General features: G+C 36.9%; 1 protein-coding gene and 1 pseudogene across 1 annotated transcript; both read right to left on the reverse strand.

Moving 5' to 3' along the window:
* Positions 1-327: 327 nt before the first annotated feature.
* LOC148850621 (transcription factor bHLH143-like) lies at positions 328-4,266 on the reverse strand. Its single transcript, XM_088945973.1, has 4 exons — positions 3,968-4,266; positions 2,932-3,518; positions 2,566-2,727; positions 328-2,449 (listed from the first exon to the last, which is right to left on the reverse strand). The coding sequence occupies exon 4, from the start codon at positions 2,430-2,432 to the stop codon at positions 1,359-1,361; it is 1,074 nt and encodes a 357-aa protein (XP_088802099.1). The 5' UTR covers positions 2,433-2,449; positions 2,566-2,727; positions 2,932-3,518; positions 3,968-4,266; the 3' UTR covers positions 328-1,358.
* Positions 4,267-5,919: 1,653 nt separating this feature from the next.
* On the reverse strand, positions 5,920-7,004 carry LOC148850622 (FHA domain-containing protein FHA2 pseudogene; annotated as a pseudogene).
* Between the last annotated feature and the right edge of the window lie 17,274 nt (positions 7,005-24,278).

The raw sequence follows: 24,278 nt of genomic DNA on the forward strand, positions 1-24,278 counted from the left end.
GTAATACACCGTGACCATATAGGGTGTTGGTTCGGGCCTAGGAGACAAGACTAGTGAAATCAAGCGGAAGGCATCAAATGGTTTGTGATTTCTCTCTCCAAACTCCGACCAGACGAAAATCTCAAGCTCATAACTCATAAGCGTGCATGCGAGAAGCATAAAGACAACGCTAAAGAGTGAATGCGTACACAGACCACAGAGGAATCCCAATCCCAGTGAATAGTGATCCATGACCCAACACAACCCCCGCTGTCTCATCAACACTCCAATCAGCATCACCCACCACCCACCAGCCCACGAGTCCACCACATCATCCATCAATGACCATTTTAACACAACCCACGTTAATTATTATTAGTGTTACCACAGACCCAACAAACCACATGCGGCAGTCTTTAGCAACAACACACAAAACACCAAAAGAAAACACATCAAAGACATCATTCAGACTCCTAGGGGTGGGTCCCCTTGCAAAAGAGAAGACCCATTTTAAACATTAGCAATAGTAGTAGCAGCAGCTGGCGCTTTCATTCCACGGTCACACGTGATACCACGGAGAATACTGATAAGGCTTATGATCGATGGAGGATACCACTGTAAATTGCATAATTTGATGGTCGGACGGGACGTCGGTGGTGACTAGTGAGCCCCGCACAACAATGGAGACCCCTCAACCCTCGCGTTTGTGTTTGTGCCCTCACTCCGTCACCCATAAACACAAACCTTTCTGCTTTATCGCTTTTTCCTTTTTTTCTTTACAGTTTACACCATCCTAATTTTCTATACCAAGGCAATCTAATCTCGGACAGTTCAACATGACCGACATGGCCCCAAAATGAGGTTGACAACACTGGGTCCCGACTTACCAAACACGCATGCACTAATATTAATATTCCATGCCCGGACCCCCACCCTTCTCGGTCGCCGGCGACTCCTCATCAACTTTGCCACCACTTTCAGTCCCTCAGTTCTTTCCATCCTTCAAACTCTAACAGCATACGACAAAGGGTGTTTTTTTTTTTTCCTTCTTCGGTGAACAATAAAACAGCATTCCCTTCTCTAACTTCTTCCCAACGAATCATGCTCTAAATGCAAGGCAGAGTGGGAATGGAGATCTCCAAGACAAAAAACAACTGACTCCAAAATCAATCACACAAATCCATCACTCCCGCCTCCCTTTTTTCTGCCTCCCTCGTCTTTCATATTGGGAATTCTTATCCTGCACAATCCAATCCACAATCATGAACCATCCTCAAGTCTACATAACCTTTGTACAACTACGAAGTACAAACCAGTTTTCCCACTACTAAGAAACTACAAAGAACAAACCGAACACAATTTCTGTAGCCACCACTGGTTTAAGTCTTTCTACTTAAAAGAGTACTAGTTCCCAAACCTTGGGCTTTGAGTTTCAGAGACCTCAAGTATTGGATTGCTTCGTCAAGAACCAACATGGCATCTTTACCCTTCCCACCTGGAATTATGCTCTGCAGAATGCTCACAGTCTCCCTTATCTTCTCCTTCCTCAACTGCATATCGCCTGATAAGTGGTGCATTTCCCATGATCTCTTGTTGCCTGTTGTTCTATTTACACGGCTTGATTCAGCATCACTTTCATACTCCCATGATCCATTGGGTTTTACAGAACTTGCAGTGTCCATGATTGATGACTCTCCATCAAATAGCTTCCTCCTTTTAGCTGGTCCAGCTGAACTAGCCACTTCCTCTGTGCTTCCTTCAATTTTATCCCGCCTCTCATAAACTGTCATTTCGCTAGGGGAATGACCTGTGCTTGTCACTTCATCATCATCTTCTTCTTCATACTCATCATCAGAATATAGCAATGCATTAAGTTCCTCGGTATCTTCTTGCATCTCACTTTGGTCAGCACTTGATTGATTGTCATCCAAGCCACTGGAGACAAGGGGACCAGGGTTATAGATAGGGCTTCTTTCAGTTAATGCTTCTTCAGGTTTGGGAGTCCTGGTACTTGGATGGTGCATAGAAGTACCAACCACAGAACCAAAAGTCAAGTTCGTTTTATTACTAGACTGATCAAAAACAAGTAATCTCTTCTCAACAGACCCAGATACCACATTGGCTATGGCGTCACCACTGGCTCCATTTGGATCAGCAGAATACTTGTCTTTAGAAACATAGTTCGGGCTTGGAACAAAGGCCTGGCGATAGCGTGGTAAGCAATAAAACCACCCATGCCGTTCATTTGCCTGGGCTGTCTTCAAGTGAGGTAACCCAGAAACTTCAAATCCTGGCAAAGCTCCATTTGCAGAAACCATATACGCGTAAGGGTTTATGAAAGATGGCAAAGTATTTTGTTGGCTGGGATCCATCGGAATGCTAGAGCAATTCAGATTAGGTGATTGCCAAGCAGAATGCTGGTGGAGAAGCCAAAAATCGTAGTCCTTTCCCATTCACACAAAGCAATCACCTAAGGTACAAAACACAATACATCATCACTTGTTTCTATTTGCGAAAACCACAAAGATCAAATAGCCAAATTCAATTAATATTATTTTTATAAAATTAAAACATTGCAAAACGCACCAGAAGACAGATGACAACGGTATCAGGCTATCAGCAACTTTGATTAATAGTGCCACCTTCAAGATTACAGAAAATATCTACCGCCTCCAGTTTAATTTTAAAGAAAGCAAACGTGGAAGCAATCTACGTAACAGGTTTAAGCAGGTGACGGAAGTATTCGGCCTGCCAAACATTGAAAGAAAATGTAAGATTCAAAGTCTGAACACCCATCATCAATAGAGAAGATTACAGTCTAATAAATGTATCAAGGATTTACAGTCACCAGTGACCATTAACAAGATATCATAGAACTACTGGGTTAAAAAAATATAACAAAATCAGCTCAATTGGCTACATGGGAAAAAACGATTATATATAAACACTAACCTGGCAATCCTGCAAAGGTTGAAAGCAAGCTATGACTCTAACAATAATGGTCGCGCTCCCTGCAATCCCATTCTCGTGTTTCAACGCTCGGAATCGTGTTTGGCTAGCTGCTTGGCACACCATAACTTCTCTCGACCCTTGAAGAATCCCTCAACCTACCCCAATACTAGATAAAAGCAGAACAGAACAGAACGAAACGGAGCGAGAGACAGAACAAAAGAACAGATTAACAGAATAGATTTAAAAGAAAATGGGTTGACCCAGAATGAAACTAGCAAAAGGTTGTCTTTAAATTTCTTGGAGGATGTTTGCTTAGCCAATCTTACGGATATAGCTCGGGAGGACAACAAAGAGATCGGATGCCATGGACAGTGAAAAAGAAGGTAAGAGAGCTAAATTAGGGTTTAGTTATGGGAAAGATTTACAGAATAACTCTACAATACAGGTGTAAAGAGACAACTTTCCGGAACACATCGACGGACAGACTCAGCCACCGCATGCTGTTCTCCCTCTCTGGAAAACTGATTAACAGAAGTAGCCACGTCTGTTTATTCTGCTCGTCCTCTTCCTACTACCATTCGAAATTCCTGTTCCAGTATTCTAAGAATCAGATCTCAAAAGCAAATCCTGGGAACAAAGCCAGATCTTTTTCCCCAGCAACAGATCAAGAGCCAACGTAAGTATGAAAAAAATTATGAGAAATTATATTCCGCAAAACCTTATCTAAGAATTGAATAAAAAGGAAAAAAAAGAAAAAGAAAAGAGAAACCAGTACAATTGAAAGAAGTAATCTAGTTAACCAAAAAACCTCAGAGATCAAGCACCATGTATTGCGAAAACCTTTCACAAAAAAAGTTCCCAATATATTCAGAAGGAATAAAAAGGAAAATGCCAGTTTCTTATTTTGGTGGGGGTGGGGGTGGAGGGAATAACTTGCAATAACAGAAAAAAAAAAAAAGCGAAATTTTGAACAAACTAACAAAAAAAAAACATTGCAAAAGCACAGGAACAATAGAAACAAGATCAAACGACTTACGATGAAAAGAATCAAGGAGAAACCCAGGTTCCGAGAAAAAAAATATGAAAGAAAAGGGCTCTGATTCCTTCTCTTTAACATGAAAGAAGTGATCCAACGAAAACGATAGCCGAGGAAGAGAGGAGAGACCAAAGGAGGGAACAGAGGCAGACTCCAAACCAAATGTAAAGCCACAGTCGGAAGTGGAGAAGCAGAGCACAGGGATCTGAAGATTTTATAAAGCGACTCGGTGAACCCAAGCAAGTAATCGTCCTGTACGGCTGTACATGGATTTTAATAATGGTATAAGCATTAAGCACAGATGTGTTAATTTATAGCTTAAAATTTTTATTCATCACGCCTATGTTTGGCATTGCAAAAGTAATGACCTCCCCACGGAATCAAGTTTTCACATACATACATCCCTTGTCCCTTCGAAAGTTGAACCAGTTTATATGATTGGTAAAATATTTTTAAAACCTCCACGGCTCAAACTACCTGTAATATGACGAAGTAAGTGTTGTTTTCACTTTTGAAGAGTTGTCTAATCTCTGAGAGACAGTGAAGTGACATTAGAAGCAGCGTAGCATAACAAGAAAGAAGTGTTCAATAAAATGCTTTTCGCGGGAGACACTAAAATGATTTAATGTAACAAGTTGGCCTCCTAAATTTAAACCTTCCTCCGTCAATTTTTTCTAAATATCAATTTTCCCCTTTTGTGAATTATTTTTACATACAAATGGGTGGCTTCTTATCACCCAAGATCCTCTACAACTCCTCCAAGAAGCCGAAGTCCATGGACAGATCTCTCTTGTTGATGGGAACACGAACGCCTCTTAGTATGGATCTCATAGCTCATAGCTTGGCAGTCCTCAAAGGTCTTCTGAACAATGTGGAGGCTTGTGAAGTGGACAATAATGTGTTAATCCATGCCAACGAGATGGATGGACAGCTTCGGTGAACGGAGTAGTCCATTTGATTATAAGGAAGATGGAGGAATCCTATTCCTAAACTCCATCATCCGCAAGAGAGGAATCCTATTCAAAAATTTCATCTATTCTGAGAGAGGAACCCTGTTAAACTCCATCGTCTCAATAAGATAAAACCCCCAAAATTGGACTACAATCTGAAAATATTGAAACAATTGCACTGCCATAAACATCTACATACGTTATTTTTTGTTTTTTTAAGAAGGGTAAAATATAAAAAACTCCCCTAGAGTTTCTGATAATCATAAAAGTCTCCTTTGTAGTTTAATTTTAGCAAAAACCTCTTTTAGATTTTTAAAGAATACAACAAAAACCTCCCTTCTCGGAAAATGTTAAACCGGTGAATCAATTTTTCCCAAAATACCTATTTTCCCCTTTTACAAATGGTTTACATTTGTTTTTACTGAAATACCCCTATCGACATGTTATCCTCTTCTCCTCCTCCCCTGTCGACCTCTTCACCTCTTTTACTATCCCAATTTATCTGGTAAGAGGAGGAATGCAGGGCACAATCTCTCATCCAAACTCCATCCATTCAAGAAGGAACATCTTTATCCGGTTTTCTTTTCCGTTTTTTCATAGTATTTATTTGCCAATTTCTTCCTCTTCTTTCAATCTTCCATCCTTGATTGCTGAGTTAATCTATCGAACTTTAACAATTTGTCGTTTGATATGTGAGATGTGAGTTGCATACAACTTTGTGATGAACTATGTGGCTTACTCGTCTATACCTGGTTCACCCACCCAATGCCCTCTGTCTTCATCACTGCGATGCAGCAGTCCCCTGTTTCTTGCTTCGACACCTATAACATCCTTGCTGTGCAGCTTCTAACACTTGAAGATGCTCAAGATGGAGAACAGGGATGATGATTTCTTACTCTCTTTATCACATGTGGTTTTGCTACCCATCATAATTAATTACACTTTTTTTTAGGAGGAAACTTTTCCTTTAAGCAACCCATAAATTAAGAATACCAGTTATTGAAAAAACAGAGAAAAGGGGTTGAGGGTCACCGATGCCATGCCTCAGGAAGAATCACATTGGAAATACTCGGCCATGCAAGTTAACGCAACAAAGGAAGGACACCAAGGAGACAAACTCTAACGTTACACGCCCCTTGGACCGTGTATTGATGACAAAATGTTTTGGATATTCCTTAGCAATGTAAGCAGTCCAAACCATAGCCTTCCCTTGGATTCATTGACAGGCCGGTCCTTTGATGCCAGATATTTCCATATTGCTCTACAAGGTCAAAATAAAGTTTTGCCATGGGCATCCATTCTCCTGGACCACAAAGATCAGAAAGAATAGTAGCTCTTGACCTAGTTTCTAACTTTTTCTCTAATTGTCCAAATGAACTTGTCTTTCCTCTCGATCCGCCATATCCAAACATCTCATGCCCTTCTCTTCATAATTTCTTGCTAGCACCCACAACCACAGTGTTATTGTTCTCTTCCTCGTCATCGCCCAAATAATCACTTGACGCAACCCATGCAGAGGGCAGATGTGTAGCGGATGACGGAAAGGGTGGAGGAGCGTGAGGGGTGTGGCGGGCAGAGAACTTCCAAGGATGCTGTAGACAGTAAGAGGAGGTAGAATTTCTTGTTGCCAATCTAGAGAAGGTCTTGGGAGTCAAGCTTGACGGGAGGATTTCTGGGGAGGTGGAGTATTCCTTTATTGAAGCATCCATTCTTCCCAACAACTCTGAGGTCAAAGCGGCATCGCTGGAAATCGTAGAAGATGTGGGAGATGTTCATGCTGCCGCTGAGGCTGGCGAGGTCGACGTCGATGATTGATTTCTTATTGTTCTTGCCACGGATTATGGAATAGATTTGCGTGTAGTATTCGAAGTCTTTGCCTTGGAGCTTGGCAAGGCTGGCCTCAACATCCCTAAATAGAAAAGGAAGAAAGTTGAAAGAAAGAGGGACACCACCACACAGGAATGGTCTACATACTTTTTAGATTACCAACATGAGGAACTTGCATTGCACATGAATTAGCCTATTGGTGCTATTGCGTATAGTCTAACATACTTCAAATCTTTAATTTGTGGGAACGACGTTTTCATGTCATGTGAGAATGATAACTGGGCTCGAGAATCTTTTAGAAGGGTAGGATGGTTATTTTGAAAAAAAATAATGAAAAAGTAGGGATAGGCCTAATGCAGATTATTGATTCCCACTACAAATCTATAAACAACGTCCAAAAATCACATTCTATGCAGTCATACCTACCTGTGAATTGTCCTCAATTCTGAGTTGGCACCTAACCCTACAAATTCTGACCCTGTGGTTATCGGCCATTCTCAAAAAAATTAATGCATCATTGAGTGTTTTCGGTCTGGCTCACTAATGAAAGGGAGGTATGTAGAGTTTTCCAAAAGTTTAAGGGAGGTTTTTGTTAAGGTAAAACTTGAAGGGAGGTTTTTATGATTGTTAGAAACCACATGTGAGGTTTTTATATTTTGCCCTAAAAATATGTTGGTGCCCAGCAAGGAAAAAATGTGGAGAATCAGGAGATGTAATGGGTTCAATCTTCGAACCAAGGTGGACCTGGAGAACCACATTATCGTTCCAAAGCTAGACCCCAACATGGAGTTTCTAGACCAGGTCCTAGGAGACAATATGTAGGGGTGTAAACGAATTGAATTCGAATCGGATTAGGCAATATCTAAATTCGAATTTGGTTAGGAAATATGATATCCGAATTCGATTCGATACTTGACGAATATTGAAATTAAATATTTGAATATTCGTTTCGATTCGATTAATTAATTATTTTAAATAATTAATAAATATATAAAAAATATATTTTATTGATATAGAGTATATACATTATTTATATAACTTAATTATTATATATATAAATTATGTAAAATATATTATATATTATATGTAATAATTAAATAATTGGTTGAATTTGGATATTTATAGAATCGAATCAGGTCGTATCTGAATTTAAATCCAATTAACTATTCGGTATGAATAAGATATCTGAATTTGACCGATTAAATATTCAAATTATCCAAATTTAATTTGATTATATCGAATATCAAATTCAAAATCAAATTTTCGAATACCATTAACACCCCTACCTATATGAGAACCTTGTAGGCCGAGGCCGTGGGTTTTTTCCGGATCCATCACTGGCGATGGCATGTCCCTCATATCTCTGCTGCTTATGAGCACTTGTACGAGGAGCTCCGATCTAGGAGCATTGCCAACGATTCCGGTATATAAAAGTGCGGCTACAAGGAGCTCGTGGTTCTTATGGTATGGGTCCTCTTTTCGGAATTGCCTATTTTGCACCTGCTCTGGAATTGTCCACGTCGGTGTTCATAAAAAACATGGATACAGCTTGTAAGCAATTCGTGCATTGGACTATGAATCTGATGATATGAAGTTGGTGAAGAATGGATTGAAAATGGTAAGCCAACAACCACCTGTGCAATGTTTGTTGGGATGGAGCCACAATTCTTAATTCTCATTCTTCATTTGGCTAGGGCTACCGACCTTCAGGCTGCTAACCCTTACATTGCCTCTGTGCATCGTGAGTGAGATGCTGCTCGATTAAGGGCAAATATGGCATTTCGTGATATCTTTGAATAATACTACAGGGGTAATTTCGTAAATGCATATATTTTTCATTCTGATCGAAGGAGAGGTTTTTATGATTGACATAAATTTTAGGGGAGGTTTATATACTTATCATTAATTTATAAATATTTTATTAATATATCATATATTATTATTACTTTAATAATATATTTGTTTATTTATATATTATTATTATTATATCTTATTATTTTATTAATATTAGGATTTAGGGGGCTTTTTGTCATTAGTTCTTTATTTCTTGACAGACTCTGAAATGGAATTCCATCCCCTGGGGGGCCTAAAACGGCCATTCCCCCATATAGGGGAAATTCATCTCCCAGAAGTGGGAATCGGAATCCCATTCCTGCCAAATAAATAGTAAGAATTGAAATATACCATTCTAATTCCAATTCCATGCACTTGTTCCTAGAAACAAAGCTAATACTAGGTTTTGATAATTAAAGCTGCATTTTCGTTATGATGCAAACGTCAAATGGGTGCTTTAATACAATCTAATTCAGTTTTGCACATGTTTGGTTAGCATGAGGTGTATGAAATGTAGTATGAGGTGAGATATGTCAAGATGGTCATAGAGCAAGTAGTAGGATTATCTAGAATATCGGAATGGATGGGGATTCACCTCTCTATAAAAGGGGAGATTCATCCAAAGATGAACATATCGTTTCATATGTAGGTTGTGTTTGGAACCGTGGGTGTTTACTGAATAAATGCTGCCATATAAGTGTCATTCCAGCATTTCCCTCATTATGCAGATTTATATGCATAGAGACCGGCAAATGCAAGCATTGATTTATATGCATGCCTACTGTTTGGGGGGACTTTCATTTTAATGCTTCTCCAAGGGATAGGTATTTATTCACTATTTTGTTGATCTGGTGCCTAATGACACATAAATGTCAATAAACGGATTTATTATTGCTTTTCTTGATTTTACAAATAAATCAAGTACAAACGTTTAGTGAATAAACATCTATGGTTCCAAATACATGTGTAGTCAGAGCATGATCCACTTATCATATCCATAATTGACACATCACATGCATATGGTTAGCAATGGGCCTATGCTAAATGCATTGGCATTACCGGTTTGAACAGTTGAGCTAGGTGTATCATCTAATGGTCTCAATTCTGCACGTGATATCTAGTCTTTTAACAATATGCCTCTTAGGGATGCAAACGGATCGGATCGGGTGCGAATCAAGGTATGTTTGAATCCGATCCAATACTATTCATGTCGGGTCCGATCGAGTTTTATAGGACTTGATTTGAATTCGAATCCTATCAGTAAATCAGACCTTTAGATCTGATTTGTTCCGACTTATTTTCTTTAAAAATTTATAAATTATTAAAAGAAAATTAGAATATACTAATTTAAATAAAGTAAAAACAAAAATATAAATATTTTTTAATTATTTTCATCATATATATATACATATTTTTTATAAAAAATAAATAATATAACAAATTTATAAAAATATAATATAAAAAAATATATTTATAAATAAATAAATAATATATATATATATATATATATATATTTATAATATATAATATATCAGATTGGATTTTTCTCGAATTAGATAAGAGTGATCTGAATACTATCCAATCCAAAGATCAGAACAAGGGTAATCCGAATTCGACCAAGTAGTATCGGATTTCGGATCGATCCATTTGCTCCCCTAATGCCTCTACATGATTGTCTACGTGTTGTTTACCTGGTTGGAGGCCTTAGCTTGTGTTGGCTTTTTTATATTATTCCGAATCACACACACTTTCTTCCTATAGTGAAATGCTACCTGTTCATTGAAAGGAGCAACATCACATTATGTTCACTTGTAGACTTGTTCATGGGCTGGGTCGGGTTGGGCCCGAGCCTGACCTTCATAAAAAGCCCGTAGCTCAGGCTTGGGCCCGAGCCCGAAATTTAGCCCATACTATTATTACTACTGAAGCGACTGAATAGAGAGAGAGAGAAATTATAAAGAAAAAATGTATATATATATATTTCAATAAATATTATATTATTTATATATTTTGAATATTATGTATTTTATAAAATATATAATGATGAAGCGGCCCGGATCGGGCTTTTTTGACAAATTCCGAGCCTGACCCGAAACACAATTGGGCTTACTGTATTAAGCCCAATGGCCTAATTACATGACCAAACCCAACCTGGGGTGCGGGCCGGACCGGGCCATCGGACTACCCGGTCCATGAACAGGTCTATTCACTTGCAATAAGGGCATTAGATCGTCTTTCAAGGTGATTGGTACCATGTGGCGGTCTTTGATTGGTGGTCGGTTTTATCTCCATCACTATTGGAACAAGTCTTTCCCTTCGACTTTGTTCTTTGAATCGTCAATGGAAAAATAAGAAACACACAAGTAAGAATCTTCGTAGGTTTGGATAATGAAAGAATAAAGAGCTAGCATATACTAAACTCTAAAGTGCTTTTACAAAAATTAACGATTTTCTAATAATCAATGTTTCCCAAATTCAGCTTTTTTTTTTCCTTCAAGAAATCTTTCTCCCACATCTCTCATCTGCTTCCAATATTTCGTTTCTCTATCATGGACCCCCCCCCCCCCCCACCCAACTACACTATGCGTCAGAATTAGAATTTGAGTGCTCCTCCTTAGTCTTTGAAGTGGTATGAAGGCATTAAAAAACAATAAATTAAAATAGGAACGTTGCGTTGGCATCCAATGCTTAATTTAAGCCCTAATAATTCTTTTTATTCTTTGATCGTTCAAAGTTCAAACCCTGGACCGAGGGTGGAGAATAGAATGGTGCCCATCAGTCCATCACCTTTTTAATGGCACACGAACGAACGAATGGTGGTCCACATAGTAGAGCTTGTGGTGATCAAATGATCACCCAATTCCATGCCTTTGCACACAGTGGGCTGCCCAAACACCCCGCCAAAGGAGGTACTTGGGGTTTTCATTATCTGTAGACCATTAAGTGACCCACCCTAGCTCCCCTTTTAAGTTCTTGCTGCTGATGCTTCAGGTCAACATCTGAAATTGAATGCACTTATTTGGAGAGAATAGATAAGAGGTACAATCTCTCTGTACTCCTTACCTTTTTTCTGCACTACCATCACTCTTGTTATAGTAACACAAGATTTCTGAACGACCCATATATAGAATTATAAGATTATAGCCATAGGATGCTCTATATACGGCAGGTGTAGAGTAATCTGTACTGTATTAGGCCACTGAACACGTGGGGGTGCCCTATCAGAACAATGGCCTGAATAAAAGTTTGGTTTGATTTGGTTAAGTGAAGGGTGACCCAGTAAGGCCCAGTAAAGGAACATGAGGCCTACAAAAAAAGATAAATAAATAGAGACATGGGAAGCCCACCTAGACAACCATTAAGCTTGATCAACATTAACATACTAATGGGTAGGAGGTAGGAAACAGGTTTTTTTTTCTTCCTCTTCTTTTTCTTGGCCCCTTTCACTTTGGTTGGGAATGTTAATTGTTTAATTAGAGAAAGAAGGGGTGAGTTCAGTCACTGCCGCTGTCAGATGATACAGCTTTAAACAGGGTGGATAGGTAAGAATCAAAAACGAATAAAAAACAGAAAAGAGAGAGGCGATATCATCATTCCATAACCTGCGAGATCTTATGCACAGAAGGAAAGATCTACCAACACCAATAATCTAAGTATTATGGTACAAAGTAATGGAAAATAATAAGCTTCGAGTCATGCCCTCTTGTTTATAGTGGAGGGAACAAGCAACAACCCTAATCAAGTTCCCCCTTCCCACAAGGTCCACACTTTTGGCAGCGCTACTACTAAAACCTCCCCTAAATTTAGCCGATGAGATCTACTCATCTAGAGAGTAACAGATTCTCTCTACAGCCTACACCATCCTATTAAATATAAGTCCACCTTTACTCTTTTTTATTTATCTCTTTAGCTCATCAATAGGTTAATAGTCCATTAAGATCTGATTCCTGTATATATTATATGTAAGTAACCCAATGAATTGGGAATGGTGGCTGTTATGCATTGGCCACTAAGCTCAAGGCCCATTATGATAAATTAAAAATAAATAAATAAACCAAGCTTGCCAACACAACCAAAGGGAAAATGTAAATAATGATCCTGTAGAGGGTATCATCATCCTGGTCAAGAAATCCAATGTTTGGTTTGACAGAAAATAAGAGAGAATTGTCAACATGGTGATTTCATTTTAAACCAAATTGATAATCATATTTGCACTAGTCTGTAATGCTAGTGCACTAAAAATTCTCAGGCTGATAAGTGTGAAAAAAAGGAAAACCAATATAACTGTCCACCAATCTCAACGGCCAAACTGCCCAGTAGTCCCGTCCAAGTCTGACAACATTGATTTGGTATATACAAGAGAAAGAGAAAGAGCTTGACAAATCTGAGCTGCAGCCCGTGGGCCGTTCACTGCCAATAACCAAATGATAACACCTTACTGAAATCTGAAATAGCCCACCAGTTACGGGTGCCATTGAGGTGATCAAAATGGAAAGGGAAAAAATATATATAGTGTTCATACTTTATAGACAGAGAGCATTAAGCACAGGTTTGAATGGGGAGGTGGGACATGAGACCATGGAGCCATTTGGTTGTAGATTCTCCAACAAAAGCACCCACGCTTGGAAAGCCAATGCCGCACTCAAAGATTACATGGTGTGCCCTTAAAATACCCAAAAGTAACCTAAAGACAAGGGAATCCATTGCTCCCACATTTCTTCTGTTTTTTCATTCCACCACCCACTTCCACACATCCCCACATTATATGATATTTTTATTTATTTAACTAATAATATATCTCAAAGCAAAAAAAAAAAAAAGGCTTGTTACAAAGTGTCTACTAGAATTCTCAGTTACTTTTTCTTTTTTTCTTTTTTTACTATTAGTTTAGTGGGTTCGATGTTGAGACCTGAGATAATGAGGTTGGATGAGGGCCAACTTTGAATATATCACTCATCATCATACACGTGTGAGTGTGTGACAGAAGGCCTACGATGCCTCAGCAACTGATCCGAGCGAGTTAATATGATCATTGATGAGAGTTTTGACTTTTGAGGCAGCTGAGCTGCCTTTCAAGGTTCAACCAACTATCAAACAGGCGTACACGTCCTCTTTTGTTTTATACAAGTTGTAATTGTTGCACTTTTTATCTTCCTTAGTTGCCAAGGCTCAGTTTAGTAGGAGTACAAATTATATGGTTTTGCACTTTAGATATTTGTATTTATACTCCTTCTAAATTGAGCCTAAAGCTGTCTTTGATTGCAACAATTTTATTTGCATTATTATAAATATGTGGGAGTGCAAATGTAAAAAAAAATGCAAATTCTCGTTTAATTTTATATTGGATTTTATTTTATTCTGCTTCTTATCTTAATTTAATTTATTTATACTGTAATCAAACAAAATAAGCTAAAATTTAGAACAAATATATGTCAGAATTTATACTAAAATCATTTGCATTGCCATGATTTTGCATCAGTGCAAATTTATTTGTACTGCAACCAAACGAAACAAAAGCACTCTATTCAATTTCAAACTTCAAAGTAATTAATATGCGTTTGATGGTCAGTTTGGCTTCATGGCTTGTGATCATTTAGATGGAATAAACTGGGTAATACTCATGGGGATGATTTTATAATTAGTAATTAATCTTGCTATTATGTTTAGTGGGTTTCTGATGTGATGCTATCTTAACAACTATTGTTTTTGTTGTATTAAGCAAGGTTATGGGTTGAATGTTCAAGTCACCTGATTTGCACTTTCAAAGAATGATCAACGTTTTAATATGTATTATTACTTGATTAAGGTTATGTTTGGGAGTGCTTAAAAATAAGTGTTTATTTGAGTTATTAAGCACTTATTGGTATTTGGGAAATAAATCCAAAATACATGCTTATTTTAAAAATAAGGGTGTATTTTTTAAGCCCAAATTTCCAGTTATTTTTAAGTGTCTATACAATAAGAACTTATTCTATTTTTTTCTTCTATAAGTTATTCCTAGTTGAATTTTATAAAAGCACTCTTATGAAAACATTTTTACAAAATCACTTTTATACAAGTACTTTCACAAAAGTACTTTTATGAAAGCACTTTTATAAGGATACTTTCTTAAAAGTACTTTTATAAAAGTATTTTCATAAAAGTTTTTTTATAAAATTACTTCCATAAGAGTGCTTTTTATAAAAGTACTTCCACAAAAGTAATTTAAGTGTTTAATAGAGGAAAAGACTACCAAATGCCCAATATAAAATAAGTGCTTATTTTAAAAAATAAACATGGCCTAAGCCCTTATACATTTTCTTTTATAACTATTAATTAAATCCTCAAAATTCAATTCTTCCTATTGGCCAATTTGTTGGCTCAATAACCATTTACATCTTCACTACTCTTACTTTTCTTAAAAAGGAAAAGAACAATGTTTATCTGTCATCATGATCTTGTTAACTTTACCTGAGCCTTACCAACATCAGTGCGATAGCAGGGTTTTTGCTATTTGAATTATAACTTACAGGAACATATGCCAGAGCAAAATTAGAAGAAAAATAAACAAATATCATCAATTATGAGAAAATAGATCATGTCATGAAAGGGTCAAATTAGGGGCATCTTTGATTTCCTATGTAGCTAGAGTTTTTCATTAAACTCTTGTAATATTTAGTCAATAACAGAAGAAGATCAATAATACAAAAGAAAAGGTGGTCATGCTTATCTAGAGCCTAACTCTTCAATCTGAAAAAGTGAAAGTCCAATTATATCACCATGGTGTAGTATTAGACCAGATACTGACTTTCTCTAGGAAGTAGCCGTGCCACCGCACTCCCATGTGGTATGTCATGAGTCAAAAATCAAAAGTTTGTCAAAAGATAGCTCCTTGATATGGTTTCTGCTGCAGATGTTCTTGACAATTAAAAACACTTTTTTTTTCCCTTTTTTGACTTTTTTTTAACGAACTAAGTGATAACTCAGCCAAATAATCGGAGAACGTCCAAAACTCAAATAGTAGGAAGCAAGGTTCAAAATATCCATGCATCGTCTTTTGAAATTGGTGATATACTGATCTACCATCTATATGTTGAACTTATGCTCAGTTTCGGAAGAATGCAAATACAAATATGTATGATGCAAAACTTTGTACCTAACATTTCTAAATCTTGTATTTGCATTATATTTATATTTTATATATATACATTTAAAAAGTATCAATAGCTTCTAAAAATTTATAAAATTTTAGCTGGATAAATTTTGCCCCTTTGTGTTAATGTTTTCAGATTTGAATTTGAGGACAAATTTGATATTATGTTGATTGTTTTAAATGAGTTACTTAAATGAGTTGTTACTGAAATTTAATAGAGTAGTAACTATATGTATTTCTCTCTTTTAATTAATATTGAACATAATCATTGTTATTTGATCATCTTTAAAAGTAGGTCTAATTGTCACTATTTAAGGATTTTAAAATGTGGGTTTTGAGTGTGGCTCTGTAATTTTGATTATGGTTTTTGGAAAGGTTTTAAAAACTACCAATTTGACCATCAGTTTCTAGGTTAGTGGTTGAACCATCTGGGTTGATCGGTTTGACCCACAATATTAACTTTTTGAGAAATAAACCCCATTATGCCCGTATTAAATTCATATTCAAATTTATAATTTTTGTTCCTATCGTTCCATTAAATCAACATTTAAAACTTAAAAGCCGATGCTACCACATTAATTATGTTAGGAGATAGGAGACTAGGGAGAGACATAAAAGGTGAGATGTGAGAGGAGAAATAGCATAATAGAATAGGGGGTAGGGAGGAAAAGAGAGAGAGAGAGAGAGTATGTGTGACATTAATTGACCAAAAACCCGCAAACCACTTCCTAGGTCAACGGTTTAGCTGTTCAACCGCTCCGATCAACAGTTTTTTGGCAAAGTCAATGTTTTTTCATAAAAAGTGGTCCAACCCTAAATTGGACCGAAACTATAACAGGCTTCCAAGTTGAATGGTTCGACCTTCGATCCGGTCCGATTTTTAAAACAATGGCTTTTGAGTTATCTTTTCCATTGGTTTATTAGTTTATGCCTAATCTCAATATGTTTGAGAGGGTCTCATTCAAAATATCCATTTCAAAAAGTTGATTTTTTCTAAAAGAAAAATTGCAAGATAGTCTTTAAAAATTGGTTTTTAAGATTATGAGCATCTCATATTTGGATGCTCCAATTATTGAAAGCATAATTGATAAATAGGTTCCAAATAACATCAGAACTAAAATTAAGAAAAGTTAGGGTTGGAAATTGAAAAGTCTTTGTGAAGATGAAAAAGCTATGCATCTTAAATAACTATACAAAATGTCTGATTTTTTGTTTTGAAAACTCACAACGTGTCTAAATAGAATCTATAAATCACAAGATTTAATGAATTGTAATTGAAATTGCATGGAGTATTTAGTTGGATAAATTTAACTACTCTAACACTTGGAGTTACATGTTGAATTGTAAATGAATTACAATTTACTTGAAATCTATAAAAAGTGGCAATAGATCTCTAAGGCTTTTAAACTTTTCCTTGACTTAAAATACCCCTCTTTGAATTTGCTCTCTCTCTCTCTCTCTCTCTCTCTGTATATATATATATATATATAAGGTTAAATTCCATTCTCTCTCACTGAATCATATGTTTAATGTATATTTGCTTCTCATCATTAAATTTCGCTAATTAAATTCATGAATAACAATTTTAATAGGATAAAAATTTGTATCTTGAAAATCAACTTAGAAACAAAACCAGTTTTTATGTATGACAAATAAGAAGAATTTTTATTAATGATAGAAAGGGAATACAAAATTTAAAACTGCCTTAGAAGTGAAACCATTTTCATGTTTGTTAAATAATGGAAATGGAATACAAAAATTATGAAAAGAAAAAATTAATATCTATTACATCACCCTATTAAACAAATCAAATGATTCAAGATAAATCACCTAATTATTGGCCAAGTCAATTATTTTTTACAATCAATCAATTTGGTGGCTTAAAATTCATATTAACACAAGCCATAGAGTAAGAAGATTGAAGATTTGGGAGAAGTTTTTAGGTTGAAGAGAAATAAACTATCAATATATGTATAATTATTACTGTTGTTGTTATCATTTAAAATTGCCACATATTAATACAAGCCATAGAGTTTGAAGATTTGTTACAAGTTTTTAGGTTGAGAAGAAATAAAGTTGCGGTTGGATAACGATGGGATATTTACCTCCCGTCACATCGAAAAAGATAACAGTAGGATTGGCCTATCTTTTACGGTCCAATGGGCCAATCTTTATCACCTCGGTGCTCACCTCCTCCCATGTTGGTGTGTGTGAACACGAATACACGTTGGTGGTAAAAGGGTCCTTAATTTCTGTGAAATATCCAAGGGTCTATTATAGCTGTTACCTACTCCCCAATCTGCGACTAACAAACCCAGGCTAAGAACATGCCAGTTTTTATGCTATTCTTCGATGTTTACGGTTTATCTTCAACATATTTCAAAAATGTTAAAGACGCAAGAATAGGTGGTACAAAACTGTGATGTACCTAGCGTTGTTTTTTGCTGGCGGCTGCAGACTCGCAGTTACCGTTGAAAAATTAAAAGGTTTAGGGCCTTTATCCTCCACGTGGATATTTCAGTCAATTAAAATAGAATATGAATATTTTATTTAATTTAAAAATAAAAAGGTTAGAAGGAAAAAATCTTCCGATTCTCCGACCACCAAATCTCTCGCTCAGCTTAAAAAAACACACATCGTGACGCAGAGTCGACTTTGAGAAAAGCATTCACGCGACTCACATCCCCACGCCTTCCTCCCTTAATTTATTACTACCCACGCCGTAGGATTCGATTTATCAGAGTACTGCGTTTCACTGATCATTAATGGTCGTTCAATTCAACGGTTCTAGATTTCTCTGTATGTAGTTGTATGTTAAAGAGAGTCCTGGAATTAAAGAAAGCGCTTCACGCGTCGACGTAGACGAATCAGAGATAGCCGGCTCGAACATAAAAAACAGATGAGAAGACAATGATGAGCGTGAAAAGAGGGATTCTTATTTTGTTAACACGCACGCCCAGGCACAGCGAGAGAAGCAAGGGAAGAAGAAGAAGACACATAGGACAGCTCTGCATATGCACACGTGTCGCTTGCATAATTGCACGCGTGCCTCATCGATTAAGAGTGGTGGTGGGGACTGGGTAGCGGTGTTTCCGGTCAAACCATAGTTAAATGTCCTCCCGGCACGCGAGAGGCTAGAGGGGCCCTCTCTTTCTCATTGTCAGGTTGTGGCCTTGTGGGAGAGGATCAGAGAAGTGATGAGGAGTCTCTCTCTCTTTCATGTGGAGGATGCCAAATGGATGAAACGTGTGAAGACGAAGGCAGTCGTATTGGTCTGAGGGAGGCCCACGTGCCATGATCAGCGGCTATTGCGGAAGGAAGAGGAATTGAGAAAGAGCAGCCGCCAACGGCGTGCTTTTTGGGTATTCGGTCATTTTGGTTTTGTTGTGGTGGTCCGGAGTGTTGATGGTTGTTACTGTCAGTGGGGACGTCTTTTTCAAGGGAGCTGGCTGTCTTCACGCCAGGGGCCATGTCAACGAGAGCGGCTTCGATGTTACTGATTTTTTTTTTTTTTTTTTCATGCTAACTTAATGTACGGTCAGGACATGTGGTGATGTTCAAGCAGTGTCAGGTGGGGATCTGGCGGTTGATATCCTTCGTTGGTCACGAGGTGGGCCAGCCAGCTTTAATGCCGTCCGCCCGTCCCTGAACCACAACCCGTTCGCGTTTTCGTCTTTTAGTCCATCTACGTCAAAACTCTTGTATTTTTGGCGACTGGCCTGGCCGATTACGGAAGAGAGGAATCAAAATGAATGAAGGAAGAATCCTCACCTAGTCACCTACCCTGAGGTTGAGATTTGAGAGGGATGGCGTTCACGGCGAGGAATTTTATACGTGGCAGCTTTAGCGAAATTTCACACACGTTTTTTTACTTGAAATTCTTGGCCTTTATTCGATACTCCATGGCCACGTGGCAAAAAATTGCAGCGGAACCCTCTACAGTTGTTCTCGTAATTTAATACTGGTATGCCAATTCAGTGCTGCATCACGTGGGCGTTGTGACAGTTGTCAGTTGTGTAGTTGCCATCATCTTCATGAGCAACTTAAAATAACGTGACAGATACTAATCGGCCCGGCCCAGTACCCATAAGGCCACAATTCTGAGCAAGTGTGGAAGTTGTGGGTATACGAATTGGTCAAGAAAATGCTTCAGTTTGCGTCGTTTTGCAGTGGTCCAGAAACAAGAACTAACCGAGTTCTGATCTGTCAGAAGCCATGAAATCGGTCCATCAGATGACAGGTGACTCTCCTTTGGGTGATTCAATTCGTAGCTCCAATTTCAAAAATCATCGATTCATTAAAAAGAAAATTTAAGTTACACGAATTAGAGCTGTTCATAATACCGATCAAACTGACCAAACAGATCCGATTTAGTCAGCTTTCAATTATTTTTCTGTCGGTTTCGGTTCATGCATTATGTTATGTTTAACCCAAGAGATCGGGTTGGTTTCAGTTTAGCCTTGTAAATTAACTCGACCCGACTGACCTAACCTGAGTGATCCGGATGGTTTCTTATATGGCTGTTCACGGGTTGGGTTGGGTTAGTTTATTGGCGTTTTTCAATCGACCCGATCTGGTCAGTTTACCTAGAAATGAAATCAAAACCAACTCATTATTAACTAAAATCGACCTGGTCGGCTTGAATTGGGATGGATCGGTTTGGGTCGGTTTTGTGAATGATTCTCTCGGTATGAGCGGTAAAAGATTCAAGTCTAAGAAAATAAAGGCTGGATGCCTAAAAATTAAAAATGATTTGATAGATTAAAACTGATATTTTATATATCAGAAATTTTATATATAATATGTATATTTCTGAAATAAAGCTAAAATATATATATTTGAAATATACATTAAAACTGAAATATATCATATTTATATAATATCTGAAATATATATATATATATATATATATAATATCTAAGTCGGTTTGGGTCAGTTCAGTACCGAACCATCGGTTTATGTTTTGTTATAACCTAAAACCGACTGATGCTGAAGAAAAACAGGCCAACTCGGATTGGATAGGACCGGGTTGGTCAATTTGATTGGTTTGGGTCTTGTTATGAATAGCCCTAGTTTCTTAGTTAAAAATATATAATTTTTTAAATTAATATTTCTTTAAATGTATTTTTTTTAATAATATTACTACGATTATCAATTAATTTTGTTGTTTTTAATTTTTTATCCATTAAAACCATGTTTTCTAGTTTAACAAATGAGTCCTGAACTGTCTTTTAAACCAATTGACGAAAATGATACGATTTGAATTGGTTGATTAATCACTAATGGTCTATTGGTTTCGGGTGGCCGATTCCCTAATTCAATCAAGTCGGTTCGACGGGTCAAACAACCTGCTACAAACCAAACTGACCCATATCCAACAACGCCGGTACAGCTTCTTGTAATTAACCAGTCCGGTCAATCACAGCCTCAAAAGAACAACAACCAGCCCAAATACCATTCAATGTACAAGGACTGGATGGCCTTGCTCAGTTGCTCGTTGTGAGGCTTTCATCCGAAGAAGATGATCGGTTTCCAGAATAATCTTCATAACTGCAAGAGCTTTTGCTGGTTGAACTGTAATATTCAACAAAGTTAGATGTTTCATCCCTAGAGAGGTAATGACTCAGCGTTCACGTGGCAAAGGTAAGTTTGATCATCTCAGGAAGCCCAAGACCCCTAAGTAGTAAAACCAACGTAATTATAAGCCTTTTTTTCTTTAAATTCAATAAAGTTAGGTTTGGTCAGAGTCATTGAGACGGTTGGCCCAATAGAAAGCAGGTTTTGCAGGTGTGACTTGGGCCATCTCGAGATCATCTTACTAAGTTGTGTTCAAGTCCAATTCTCGTTAATGGATTTGGGCCTACATTTTTGGGCTCAAGGTATACCCAACTTGTATGTTTGCTAAAGATATTTCTCTCTTCCTTATTGGTCGTGATCATATCTATGTTAGTTTCCAAAGATGTATGTGTTTTCAAATCAAAGGGAGAATAAATATTAAAATTGCACCCTACCTAAAACCATTTCTTGCTATTCTCGGCTGTTGTATATTTACTTCACAATTTGCTTCAATGACAAATTTAATGATTATGTTTTTAGTACTACATTAAAATTCCCTTGTTATACAATAAGTACTTTTGATCGGTCTAAGTACTTCCTTTGTCATGCCGGGAAGGTATGATAACAGATCAACTTTGACCAATCAAATTATCAAAACTACCTCTCCGTGAGTTTTGACGAATACCAGATGATTGTTTATCGTACCTTTATGATAGCGTTTGATTGGTTATAGTTTTTCAGTATTGGTTAGGCCTAGGGAAGAGTGGCAGTGGCCACGAGTTGAGCTTTTCACGAGCTATTCGAGTAGGGTTTGTGAAAATTTCTACTTGTCTTGGCTTAAACCGAACTCGATCTTGAGATTAGAACTGTTTACAGGTCGGGTTGGGTCAGTTTATTGAGATTTTTTCAACCGACCCAACCTAGTTGGGTTACCTGAAATCGAAACCAAAACTGACCCTATGTTAAGCAAAACCGACCTAGTCGGTTTGAGTTGGGTTGGGTCGGTTTGGGTCGACTTCGGTTCTAAGTTCAACCATGGTAATAAATTGGTAGATTGGAAAAAAAAAAAGACTAAAATTTGATGTAAAAAAATGACACCTAATTCTATTAGAGAAAGAAGACTAAAATTGGTAGGGGCGGATTAAGTTAGAATAGAAGTTATCAAGAAAATAGAAAGTCAAACTGTATTAAAAAAAGAAGACTAAAATTTGTATATTTCAATAAACCTTCTAATCTAAGTAAAAAAGACACCTAATTCTTATTGTAATTGGTTGCCTATTTGGTGTAAATGACCCTAAAAACTAGGATCATTTGATTATTTTCTTTAAACTTTTCCAAAAAAATTCGTTGTCTATTTGTCTTACAATACTTGCCATTAATGTCATTACTAACTAGAAGACTATAAATTAAGTTAGGTTGTAACTAGGATAGAGACAGCTTAGTTAAGTAGGAACTAAGTAGGTTGTAAATACTAACTAGGAACTAACTACAAATTACTAAGTTGGTTCGATTCGGGTCGGTTTTGGTTTTCACATATGAAATCTGAAACCGACCTGAACTATCGATTTATGATTTTTTACAACCCAAAACCGACCGGTGCTTGGGGCTGTTCACGGGTCGGGTTGGGTCGATTTATTGAGATTTTTTCAACTGACTCGACCTGGTCAGGTTACTTGAAATTGAAACAAAAACCAACCTTGTGTTAAGCAAAACCGACGTGGTCAGTTTTAGTTGGGTTAGGTTGGTTTCGGCTCTAAGTTCAATCATGGTAATAAATTGGTAGATTGGAAAAAAAAAAAAAAAGACTGAAATTTGATGTAAAAAATGACACCTAATTCTATTAGAGAAAGAAGACTGAAATTGGTAGGGGCGGATCAAGTTAGAATAGAAGTTATCAAGAAAATAGAAAGTAAAACTGTATTTGAAAAAGAAGACTGAATTTTGTATATTTCAAGAAACCTTCTAATCTAAATAAAAAAGGACACCTAATTCTAATTGTAACTGGTTGCCTATTTGGTGTAAAAGACCCTAAAAACTAGGATCCTTTGATTATTTTCTTTAAACTTTTCCAAAAAAATTCGTTGTCTATTTGTCTTACAATACTTGCCATTAATGTCATTCCTAACTAAAAGACTAGAAATTAAGTTAGGTTGTAACTAGGATAGAGACAACTTAGTTAAGTAGGAACTAAGTAGGTTGTAAATACTAACTAGGAACTAACTACTAACTACTAAGTCGGTTCGGGTCGGTTCATATGAAAATCGAAACCGACCCGAACCATCGATTTATGATTTTTTACAACCCGAAACCGACCGATGCTAAAGAAATCCCGGCCGATTCGTGTTGAATCGGTTTGGGTTGATCGGTTTGGTCGGGTTGGGTCTTCTTATGAACAACCCTACTTGAGATATAGGTTCATTTACTAATCGAGCCAAACTTGAGCCCAATGAAGCTTGACTCGTGCCTAATTGAGCATAGTATAATATATTTTTTATTATATACGTACATACATATATATATATATATATATATATATATATATAAATATTTTTATTTTTATGTATAATAGTAAATAATTTTTATAATTCTTTTTCTTGTATGTAAAATAAAAACATTTTTTATATGTATATATATATATATATATATATATATATAATATTTAATAAAAACAAGACTTACGGTCGAGCTTGAACTTGTGAATTTTGAGCCAATCCGAACTCGAATAACCAAATATTTGGCTTGGCTCGGCTTAAATCCACAACTAGAAGGGGTAATTCAATCGCTGTTTGCCACCATTGCACTAGTTCGGTTGTTACAACCCCTACAATAATTCCACACATTTGAAGGATGTGAGCTAGATTTTTTTTGTCAGATCAGCACTGCCCCGGCCAAGGATCGTCAATGGGATGAGAGGTATAGCTGTTGAGACACACCTAACTAATTAAACCCAAATTAAGCTTTATATCTAGCTAAAGTTTGGTGAATGATCCATCTCTTTATCTTTTTAATTTTA

This window comes from Nelumbo lutea, chromosome 5 (genome assembly GCF_056320005.1).
Source record: "Nelumbo lutea isolate HS-2025 chromosome 5, American lotus-T2T, whole genome shotgun sequence".
NCBI lineage: Eukaryota > Viridiplantae > Streptophyta > Magnoliopsida > Proteales > Nelumbonaceae > Nelumbo > Nelumbo lutea.

What these genes read in the sequence shown, in the direction of transcription:
- LOC148850621 (XM_088945973.1), bottom strand. Translation starts at nt 2,432, where the DNA reads ATGGGAAAGGACTACGATTTTTGGCTTCTCCACCAGCATTCTGCTTGG.